The 12,190-nt window shown below is 43.4% G+C and overlaps 1 protein-coding gene across 3 annotated transcripts in view; it reads right to left on the reverse strand.

The window, feature by feature from the left end:
• The window catches only part of NUBPL (nucleotide binding protein like), a 139,775-nt gene extending 130,660 nt beyond the window's left edge, over positions 1-9,115 (reverse strand). The window contains exon 1 of one of the 3 annotated variants that reach the window (XM_033953030.1): positions 8,725-9,115. Coding sequence is in view for 1 of the 3 variants with exons in the window: in XM_033953028.1 (XP_033808919.1) it covers positions 8,725-8,823 (99 nt within the window). In the remaining 2 variants the exon portion in view is untranslated. Of the gene's footprint in view, positions 1-8,317; positions 8,435-8,724 lie in introns of those variants that run through there. The other 2 variants (XM_033953028.1, XM_033953029.1) reach the window with 2 other exon arrangements.
• Positions 9,116-12,190: the final 3,075 nt, after the last annotated feature.

Here is a 12,190-nt window from a genome sequence, read left to right on the forward strand (position 1 = left end):
TGATTTGACATATAATAAGGTAATCTGTTATACAATGCAACTCTTTCACAGAAATTCGCAAAACAGTGAAAATGTCTCTCCTACATACATGCTACGGCTGGCTGAAAATAAAGGTGTAATCCTTGCAGGTAAGGGATTCTGGATTTAGCTCATGTCTTTTTTCAGTTGTAGCTCAATGTGAGTTACATTTAGATACAGCAAAGTTTTCCTGTCACTGAAGGTCTTTAAATTTGTACCTCAGACAAGTAGCTTGCATTAAATCACAAAAAGACACAATGGGTTCAAACCAATTCTCAGTCTGCTATTGTTCAAACCATTATGCCCAATACATTATATTCTTAAAAATTACAGGTTTGGATTAATTTATCTAGTGCTAAAGATACATCATTGGTCAAGGCCCTTTTTAAAGGTTTGTTCCTTGTATGACTATTTTGGATCTCCTGAAGCAGCTGGGTTTCCCGCGAAACAAGTGGCCCTTGTCAAGACTGTATGATTTGTATTACCAACAAAACTTTATGAGAGACTGTAATTAGAGATGGTATGGTTATAGCAAACAAGGATTTTTTGAAGCAAGTTGAGAGTAAGTTCAGCTGAGAGCCAAGAACCAAGAGTGAAATGCTGCAGTCTGGAAAGATTTCAATGTGACACAAATTGCCTAAGTGATGGGCACAGAGAGTCAGGAACAAAAGCCTCCCTACATGAACTAAAGAAAAGTCTCCTGTTTTGTCTATTTTCTTTCTTTATTTTGTTTTTTTGAAAAACTTAATGAGAAACTGTATAGTTGGAGACTATAATTGAAAGTAAGTCCAGCTGGGAATGAAATGTTGTAGAATGGAAGGATTGTAGTGTGGCACATCTTGCTTCATTGCTCAGCACGAAGAGACTTTCTGAAGCAGGAAGAAGGATTTCAGTGTGTAACATTTTGTTTCAGTGCTCGGCACGAAAAGACTCTGTGAAGCAGGAATAGAAAGACTCCCTACATATTTAAGATAAGTTCTACTCTTTTGCTTAGTTTGGTTTTTCTATAAAGACAAGTCTTCTCTTTTTGTTTTTGATATCCCTGCCTTTTCTAGTTTAGAGAACCTTTCTTGCATATAATTTTGCTTTCCTGGCTGGGGGCGGGCAGGGCTGATGGCTAAACTACTTAAATACTGCTGCCAGTTTTTTTCCCTACAGAAAGTGAGTTTTTAGTTGTGTTCTATGCTTGTTGAGTCTTTGAGGCTGATTTTCTATATTATTATAAATATACGTCACACCCTCAGCAGGAAAGGAAAAAAATAAAATACACACTAGTTGCTTTATATAATTGCTAGGCTGAATTATGTTCCCTCATTCTGTGTGAAGATATATATTCCAACCATACTCCCCAACACAAAAAGGGGACAATATGGAAACTATAAGGATGAGAATATAAAGAAACTTAAATATAAATCTATTTTATTGATCTGACTGTGCCCTTTTGTAAATAAAGACAACAACAATTTATTATTTCTACGGCACACAGCGCTGTACATTGTACATGCAAGAGACAGTCCCTACTCAGAAGAGGTTACAATCTAATTATGACAGACACAAAGGGGGGATAAAAGGTGGTAGGGGACCATTAAGGGAATGACAGACAGATACATGTTTCTAGAGGGTTATAGCAGCAATGTCATATATTCAAATCTAGAAAAGTTTTAAAGCTCTTAATGTGGAACCCTGCATCATACAACTATAGTTCATGTTCTTCTTTTTCACATGTATCACTTTGAATTTGCTCACAGTAAACATCATCTACCATTTTGATGCCGTCTCCCAAGGTCCTCTTGCAATTTTTCACAATCTTTTTATAACTTAACAACTTTGGCCCAAATTCACTAAGCAAACCGATCGGTTTGCGAGCCCTTTGCGACCAAATTTCCCTCCAACCCCATTCATTAAAGCCTGTAGCGAGTCGATCCCGATCCTCCCATGCAAATTAGCAAAACACCATGCAAAATAGCCAAGCAATTGATTTACTAACAATTGCTTGGCTATTTTGAGTCGGGTTTTACTACTGACAAACCTGACTGCTCAGACCTGTCGGTAGGTCTGCAGATTTTTTGACAGGCCTGCCTATCTTTATATTAATTTTTTTCCATGGCACAGATATTTTGCATGTGTTACACACGCAAAATATCTGCCCCATAAAAAAAAATTAATAAAAGACAGGCAGGCCTGTCAAAAAAATGTGCCCCCCCCCCCCCCGGGAGAAAAAAGCAGAAGGGATACCAACTCCCTTCTGCCATCTTGTTTTAAAAATAAAAAAAAAAGCTGCATGCAGCACGGGCCTCGCCCTCCCCCCCCCCCCGACCGGTACAGCCCACCCCCAGCACCAAAACGTTGGGAGTAGGAGGGGTGCTCTGTTCCTCCTGCTCCTAGGCCTCTCACCCCCAGCCCACCCCTGGTCGGCCCAGGCAGTCGGGCCCGGCCCACCCTCCCTGGTACCTTTCAAATAGTTGGGAGCAGGGGGGGCCTGGTCCCTCCTGCTCCTTGCGATAAGGCTCCCTCATCTTTGGGAGCAGGAGGGGTGCCCGGACCCTCCTGCCACGCCACTCTTCAGGAGCAGCAGAAAGTCCTCCTGGCTCCTGCTGCTCTGGCTGCCCACCGCCCAATAGCAGCCTTAGGCCCTGCCCCTGCGCATCTTCTGATGCACGGGGAGAGGCCTAAGACACTGACTGGCTGAGGCACCTCAGGCTCCTTCCAGGGAGGCTCCTCCCAGTGCCGCTATTGGGTGGGCTGGGCCTGACCGCCTGGGTCAACCAGGGGTGGGCCAGAGGTGGGAGGCCTAGGAGCAGGAGGGACTGAGCACCCCTTCTGCCCCCAACTTTTTGGTGCCGGGGTGGGCCGTGCCAGTCGGGGGGGGGGGGGGTGAGTGCCGTGCTGCATGCAGCATTTTTTATTTTTATTTTTTTGAAACGCTGCTTTTTTCTCTGGGGGGAAATGCAGCAGAGCAGGGCAGGCAGGAGAGATCGGGGCCTGGGGGGGGGGGGGTGTCGGGCAAGGCTGGTGTGTCGGGCTGGTGCCCGATCTCTCTTCCCTGCTCGCCGGATTCTCCTGCTCTCTTCCGCCGCTCCCCGCAATGCAGGCCCACTTTAAAACCACGGGCTTGCACTGCAGGGAACAGCGGCAGAGAGCAGAAGAGTCCGGGAGCAGGCAAGAGAGATCTGGACAGAGCAGGGCAGGCAGGAGAGATCAGGGCTGAGCCCTGACAGCAGTGACAGGATGCTGCTTCTCCTGTCACTACTGTCAGGGTGTGCGCATGGGGGTGGATCACTCTGGCAGTGGGTAGGGGGCATGTTAATGATCATCCCCATTTGCATGCCGTCTTTACTGAATTCGTCAGCCGACATGCAAACGAAAACGGATCGTGCACGGTTTGGAGGTTTAGTTAATTTGAGCCTTTGACTCATCAGCATATTTAATTACCTCACTAGTTATTCCCATCTCTATATCATTGTTAATTATGTTTAAAAAAAACCATACACCTGAGGAACCCCACTATTTACCCTTTTCCACTGAGATTGACCATTTAACTCTATTCTCTGTTTTCTATCTTTTAACTAGTTCTTAATCTATCTTTTAACTAGTTATACTTTTAACTAGTTATAGTTATACTTTTAACTAAGAATAGCCTTACTGGGTCAGACCAATGGTCCATCTAGCCCAGTATCCTGTCTTCGCGGAGGCCAAGTACCTGGCAAAAGCCCAAATAGTAGCAGCATTCCATGCTACCAGCCCATGTCTGTCACAACAGCAGACTATGGATTTTTCCTCCAGCAACTTGTCCAAACCTCCTATTCCATGACTTTCTGATTTTCTCAGGAGTCTTTCATGAGGTACGAGGGGTGTTCAATAGTTTATCTAACTCAGTAGGAAAGAAAAGAGTTTTAAAAAAAATTTTGTTCTTTGTGGGGCCGGCGATGGACGCCAGCCCCGAGAGCACTTTTTGGATATTATATCATTGCATCCCCGAAACCTAAAGGGCTTTTATTGCCAGGATGATGCTTCTTGGTAAGAAAGCCATTTTGAATAACTTGTTGTCCAATGATCCGCCGTCTTACATCCAATGGAGATCATTGATGATTGTACATGCCTCTCTGGAGCGTAGGCAATTTGGTGACCTTTATACAAGACCTGGCCATCGTTTTTGTTCAATTTGGGAACATTTTTGGATGGACCTTACTCCTCATGCACGCAGTAGACTTTTGAACTTATGATTTTCCTCTTCTTTTTTCTTTGCTCTTGAAATGCTGTTGGTTTGTGAGTTTGTGGGATTTGGGGGGATGGAGGGGGGAAGTCTGGGGGAGGGGTTTATTCTGTGCACATATGTGAGAATTATGTCATTATTTTCTGTATTATTTGCTGGCACTTTGTTGAAATTTTAATAAATATATTTAAACATTAAAAAAAATTTTGTTTTATTTTTCAATATAGCCCCTTGATAGCTCAATACACTTCATCCACTTTTCCTGCAATGACTTTAACCACTTTGAAAAGAATTCTTCAGTTTGACCTTCAGACCAGAACATCACAGCTTCCTTGATATCTTCATCACTTGAAAACTCCTGTCCATGGAGAGATTTCTTCAAAAATCAGAACAGGAAATAATCCAAGAGAGCCAGATGAGGACTGTAGGGTGGATGGTTCAGCTGCTGAAACCCACATTTTTAGATGGCAGCCTGTGATTGTCACGACGTGCACCAGCACATTGCCGGGAAGAAACAGCATGCCTTCTGCGAGTTTTCCTCATCTTTTCTCCTTGATTGACTCCCACAAAGCAAGCATTGTGTTGACACATGGGGGGGGGGGGTTGTGCATTTATTCTGCATATGTGCCGATGGCTATCACCAGCGATGGGCACATGTAAATTTAGCAAACCTCTGCTACTCTCCACCAACTTCATTTGCATGTGCGGTTTTAGAGAATGACTCGCCTTTTTGAAATCACTACAATAACGGCTATGACAGTGACCCATTGGTTTTTACCGCAAAGTTTTGAGAATCTAGCCCACAGTTCATCCCTCGTCACTCTGTCTAACTTAGGGGAAGATTCTCAAAGCTTCGAGGTAAAAACCAATGAACTGCTGTGGAAGCCATCAACGATTTTAAAAAGATGAGTCATTCTCCAAAAACAGCGCATGCAAATAAGGTTCACGGAGCAAAGCTTAGGCTCGCTAAATTTACTTGAGAAGAGTCATTGGTGGTAGCGATCCAGCACAGGTGCAGAATACACCCGCATTTTTTAAAAAAAACAAATCAAAGATCGGCAGGAGAGATGCCCACTCTCCTGCTGCATCGCACAACCTCCCAACACCCCCTGGCAATGGGAAAAATGCTTACTCTCTCCTGCCACATTACACAACTTCCTGACACCCACCCCTGGCATTAGGAGAGATGCCCACTCTCTCCTGCCGTCGCCCAACACCTTCCAACTCCCCCTGTGCCACCAACTCTACACACACACACTCGCAACGAGAGAGATGCCCACACTCTCCCGCTGTCGCCCAACACCCCCCCAGCTCCCCCGACTCTACACACAAAAACACCTGCATTGGGAGAGATGCCCACTCTTTCCTGCCATCGCCCAACCCCAAAACAACTCCCCCCATGCCCCCGACTCTACACACACACAGCCTCACAGCAGGAGAGATACCCACTACCTCCTACCGTTATCCACCCCCCATCCCCCCGACAACTCTCCCAGTGCCCCGGATTCTACACACACACACAGTGGGAGAGATGCCCACCCTTTCCCAACTTCACCCAACCCCCCTTACACTCCCCTCAGCAGGGGTGGGGGTTGTGTAGAGTCAAGGGCAAGAAAAGGATGTGTGTGTCATCATAGACAATAAGCTGAAGCCTTCCTCTCAATGTACAAACAAGATGCTAATTATTATTAGAAAGGGATGGTTAACAAGACTGCCTCTGTACTGCTCAATGGTGCAATCTCACCTTGAGTATTGCGTTCAGTTCTAGTCTCCTTATCTCAAAAAAGATATAGTGGCACTAGAAAAAGTTCAAAGAATAGCAACCAAGATGATAAAGGAGAGGAAAGACTAGACAGGTTAGGTCTCTTCAGTTGGAAAAGAGACAGCTGAAGGGAGATATAATTGAAATCTACAAAATCTTGAGTGGTGTAGAACGGGTACAAGTGGATTGATTTTTTAATGTATCAAGACTAGGGGACACTCAAAGATTAGGGGACATTCAAAGTTACAGGGTAATACTTTTAAAACCAATAGGAAGAAATATTTTTTCACTCAGAGAATAGTTAAGCTCTGGAATGCTTTGCCAGAGGATGTGGTAAGAGCAGTTAATGTAACTGATTTTAGAAAAGGTTTGGACAAGTTCCTAGAGGAAAAGGCCATAGTCTGCTGTTGAGACAGACATGGGATAGTAGCATAGAATGCTGCTACTATTTGGGTTTTTGCCAGATACTTGTGACTTGGATTGGCCTCCGCGAAGACGGGATACTGGGCAAGATGGACCATTGGTTTGACCCAGTAAGGCTATTCTTACGTTCTTATGTACCCCACCCTGAGTTAAGATAATGTTAAGTTAAAACAGAATTCTTATATACCATCACAACCACGAGCTCCGTACAGTTTATAATAATGTAAAATTCCAAGAATGCAGTGGAATAAGAACAATCATTCTACAAACAATCATGCCCAGGCCTGATATTTGAGAGATCAGTGTACCATGTAATTAATTAAATACATTTTATCACAGACTAAGTTTGCTCATAAGTCTATGAGTACCTACCTCTCCCATGAGCCCAGAGTCATAATCTCCCTACCGAGGTAAAACCAAAGCTAAAGGGAAAGTGTGGCACAGTGATTAAAGCTATAGCCTCAGCACCTTGAGGTTGTGGGTTCAAACCCATGCTCCTCCTTGTGACCCTGAGCAAGTCACCTAATCCCCCCATTGCCCCAGATACATTAGTTAAATTGTGAGCCTACCGGGACAGACAGGGAGAAATACTTGAATAAATTTATTTAAACTGTTTTGATATCCCTTGGGAGAATGGTATAGAAAATTGAATGAATGAATGAATAAATAAATAATCCAGGGGCTCCATCAGTCTTTGAGACACATATCTGTATAGAAGGTCAGGGTGTGTGATTTTATGCTCAGCGAGCTAAAGACAGCATGAAAACATACTGCAAAAGATCCAAATGAGGGTCTTTTCTTGCTCAATCTACTTTCCAGTTGCTGCGCACCAGAAATTATTTGGATCAAACTGAGAAAGTCCTCATAGAACTGACTTAAGGCCCCTTTCACTATAACATAGTAACTTAGTGCACAGCCATGATCTAATCTAATCTAATCCTTAGGTTCGTAGAGCTCGATGCAGTTTACAGTAGGAGAAATAGGAAGGAACTACAACAGAGGGTTAGAAGTAGAAGTGTGAAGAAAATTTAGAGGACTTGGGATGCCAAGATATAAGAGTTTCTACAGTGACATAATAGCACATACTAATTGTATTTCCTAGAATGTTAGAAAATGGGTGTGTATTGCACCTTGTAGTTAACACATAATATTTACTACACAGTGTCACTGCTGCAAATAGCACCTCCTAAAAAGGAGTCAGTAAGTGCATCCAAACTCAACACACAGTAAAGGGTTTTCTGTACAGTAACTATACAGAAAGATAATGTGAACATACCCAACAACTAGCACACAGGCTTTGCAGTTACTACACAGTCAGGTGGCAAGTCTATAAAAATGCTAAAAGCTGGGGCACCCAGAGTCTAGGTACTAAGCTAGTATGCTATTACCACAAATGTGTGCACCTTATCTATAGGACACCAGCAGAAGTCAGTAATTATGCAACTAAATTTAGACGCCACCACTTATGCTTGCCCTATGGCAGGTGTAAACAGGTGTGGCAAAATGCAGCTATTAGGCACCTGACAGTATTCAATAAAGCAAATATTTGGAATGCCTATGATCCATCCATGCCCCTCCCCTGTGAATACCCCCTTTGCAGTTATCTCTAGAACACGGCATCTAAGTGCACTTAGGCACCTGCCATTTACCCCTGAGTTGGCACTTAAATCTTCCATTTGAGCACTAAACATTAGGTGCTTGATTGCACTATATACAATTAAGGACAAATACAAAACCTTACTTATCTTTTCTCAATGGGCTGTTAATTCTTTAATGTACAGCATTGCTTAAGTCTGGCAGCGCTACACAAATGATAAATAGTAGTAATAATGAAAGTAAACAATTACAAGTATGTTTCCAATGTGCCAGCAGATAAAATAACATGCACTGTAAAATCTTACTGTTGAAATCGCTGTCCCTTGGCAAGTCTACATAACCTTATTATCTCTGAGGCTTCAGCAACTACTGTTTCTACCTCGGAAACCTCAGTTTACTTAGGAGTCTTTTTAATGTTGAACTCACACTGATACTGATTTTCAAAGGAGTCAGCTTTTCCAAATTAACTCCCCCCACCAATCACCTCTCCTTGTCCAGGTTTTTTTTAAAACTACTAAATTACAGGAACAGATCATAATACAGAAGAGGAAGAGCAGCCTAACAATGCAATATCCTGAGAACCAGGATTGATTCCCATTGCAACTCCTTGTGACTCTCGGTTTATTGCAATATGTAGTCTCAATGGGACAAGTAGAGCACAGCATTATGTAGAACAGAGGCATTCTAGCGATGAAAGCTAAAAGCCACTTACCTTCAAACGCCAGGAACATATCCTGCAAAGGTTGAAGGGATACTGAAATACCGCAGACCTCAGGACCCGTACACAGGCCATAGGAACCATGATTTGCATGTACTTACACCTAAAGCCTCCTAATAACCAGAAGCGGTAGCTAACATAAACAAGAGAAGGGATAGAGTGTTTTATTAACTTATTTGCAAAACAGTTGTTTCTAAGAAATCAGCTTAAACGTTTATGCATTTCCCTGCTGGTGTCAGAAGTACTCCCAGGAGTGAATGAAAACTAAGTACACTATATCAAGCCGGCTCTGTAGCAACATGTGATGTTGCACAATTTGTGATCCGGAGAGAAACTCTGGCAGAGCTGTGCTGCGGGAAAATGTGTCCCCCAGGAAAGGGATGTGAGGCTTATAGGCATCTTTCTTGGTAAAGAAAACTCACAGGCAAGGCCGGTTATTGAAGGGTGCTTTTTCTTAATGTGTTTGTTTGTTTTTTTACATTATTATTTATAAACTTTAAGTTAGGAAAAACCTAATTGAAGGATGATTTTTAAGGTCTTAAAAATGTTGACGTTTATTTTTTAAATCCAATGTCTCATTTTAAATTTAGCCATTGTTTTGAAGGGGAACAATAGTACTAGTCACACATAGTGTCACAAAAGCTTCCGCTGTTCCCAACTCAAAAGGACAGACTGAGACATCTGATTTTTCTTCAATGCTGAAGATCAATACAAATTGAAATGGACTCCAATCAGGGTGATTATGTATTTACTCCAATGCTTAGAAGACAGCACAGAAACTAATGCTGACCTTAATGCCGAAAACACACCACTAGGTCGGGGATAGTATTCTGGTTTTGAGGAAAGTATTTCTTCTGCATTTTATACTACATTGGTGGTTTGGGGCTAATTTTGAAAGAAGCCCATGCAGTTGAGCCTATAATGCTGATAGTGAGAAAAAAATGTCTGTGAGTACAAACAAAGCCAGGGATGAAGGGGGTCACTGGCACCTGTTTTCTTTAGTGTAAGCCGGGAAGGGGAGGGAGGTTTCTTATATTTCATGGCATAGGGGAAGGGTGTAGATATGCTCTTGCACTTCCTGTTTTGTCTGGCGCATGTGGACAGGAGTTTCACAATAAGTGTGGCATCAGTCACATTGCTCCCCCTTGATTTTGCTTTACTAGCATATTTAAAATATGCATTCCATTTGCTTTGAGCATTGGGGGATAGTTTTCTGCACTGTTCTTGAACTATGAAATGGGCTCTTGTAGGGTTACCAGACATCCAGGAAAACCCAGATATGTCCTCTTATTAGAAGCTGTCTGGGGTTCCCAGATGGACTTTCCAAAATAGAGAATGACATGGGGACCTTATTTTCCCATCCCATCCCGGCAAGTTCTTTTCCTGTCCCTGTTCCTGTCCCATCCCTGCAAGCTCTGTCCTCATCTGCACAAGTCTCAAACATTTTAAAATCTTAAGTGTTTGAGGCTTGTGCGGTTAAGGCAGAGCTTACAGGAATGGGGCATGGACAGTGACAAAACTCATGTGGACAGGGAAATTGAGTTCCTACAGGGATGGGGACAAATTTGTCCGGGATTCGGAAAGCCCTGATGAGCTCCATCCACATCTGGAGGACCTCTTGAGTATGTGCAGATGACATCACACACATCTGCACATGCTCCAGGCCCTCCAGACACAACTGGAGCTCGTCTGGAAGAAGAGAGGAGGCTTTGTGGGGGCAGGGCTAGGGGTGGAATTGGGTGGGACTGGAAGCGGAACAGGGCGGGGTCATGTGTCCAGGATTTTATGGAAAAAAATATGGTAACCTTAGGCTCTTGCCTCTAGCATCAGAGTTTACAGGATTGGTCCCCAAGGGTATTCTATCCCAAAGCTGGAGATTTACCATCCTTATGCTTAAGATTAAAGGTCAATGAGTGAGGTTTTTCTTGCAGATCCCAGCCATATCAAAAACCAATTCTAGCAGATGCACATTCCCAAAAAACAACATACTCCAATAAATAGAAAATATCTCTTTGTCATCTGGTCATTTTATTCTTCTAATGGTGTTGATCCCAATCTCTGGTTTCTGCTTTCCTCTGTCTTCTCTTAACTATCTTGCCATAATCTTCTTGTCCATTTGGCACTTATTTTCTCTCAATGTCTAGTACGTTCCCTCCTCCTGTTTCCAGTCCAATAGGTGTGTCATTCTAGAGCAGTGTTTCTCAACTCAGTCCTGGAGTATCCCCTTGCCAGTCAGCTTTTCAAAATATCTACAATTAATATTCATGAAAGATATTTGCATATAATGGAGGCAATATATGCAAATCAAGTTTATGCAAATTCAATGTGGATATCCTGGAAACCTGACTGGCAAGGACCGACTCCAGGACTGACTGACTCCAGGACCGAGTTGATAAACACTGTTCAAGAGAAGCGGGTTATCTCCCCATGACTGTGAGCCATCTGCAGAAGGAATCCATTCTGGATTTTTTTCTATGTCCCTTCTACTTCACTGTGAGCTCTACTGCCACCTGCAGTTTTTCCCTTTCACACGTGGGCCAGAAGGAGTGTTTCTGTTCTGCTCTCTCCTTTTCTTATTTTATTTGGTGTTTTCTGTGCTTGGAGCTTTCACCTTCGTTATAGCTCTACCTGCATAGAGAAGAAGCAGACTCTGGTCTGTGGCTGACAGGCCAATTCCTGTGGTACCTGTTAGCCAGCTTGCACAAATATTTTTGAAGCTCAGGGCTACCCCCCTACATTTATGTCTCGCCTTCTGCCTTGCAGGGATTTGAGCGCAGGCTGTGGAACACCCTTAGGAGGCTCAGCGGTGTCTCACAAGGTGTCCGGCTGCATTTTTTGCCTCTCCCCTTCTGTAAGTGTATCTGTCAGTCCACAGGGGTATGACCAGGCTCCGTGTCTGACCTTCAGCCTGAAGATTAATGTTGAAGAGGCATTCCTAGCTTGTGACAGTTATTCTTCTTCTTTCCAGCTACTGTAAAGGGCTGAGGCAGGCTGCAGCACATGTTCAGCACAGGTCACAGTGAGCAAGGCTGTTACAGCCTGTGAAGTGAATCAGGGGAAGTCTGAATTTCAGGTTTTTGGGTGTTTCTGCATGTTCACCTCCTTTTCCCCCACCTGAAACATTCTAATTTCACAATTTTTGCACTTTGTAGAAGTGTTTTATTAGCATATTTAGGCGCAAATTTCTTAACGGTGGCCATCATAGATTTTTAGCAATCTTTTTTTCCAAAATTTCCATGCACTTCCAAAACTGCAATTTTTCCCTCAAAACTGGTTGGGCTGGATTCCTTGGGCTCTTCTACCCCAAATTCATGCAAGAATTGCACAAATTAGGCACCTCAGAAGCATCTTTGAGCCACGTGCCACTTAGCGTGGTCCAGAGAGACAGGAACAGCCACTTTAACTCTCCTCTACTTAGGTTACTGAAACGGCAGCCAGCCCATTGGAGTGGCCTTCTCTA

Source organism: Geotrypetes seraphini, chromosome 7 (assembly GCF_902459505.1).
Source record: "Geotrypetes seraphini chromosome 7, aGeoSer1.1, whole genome shotgun sequence".
Lineage (NCBI taxonomy): Eukaryota > Metazoa > Chordata > Amphibia > Gymnophiona > Dermophiidae > Geotrypetes > Geotrypetes seraphini.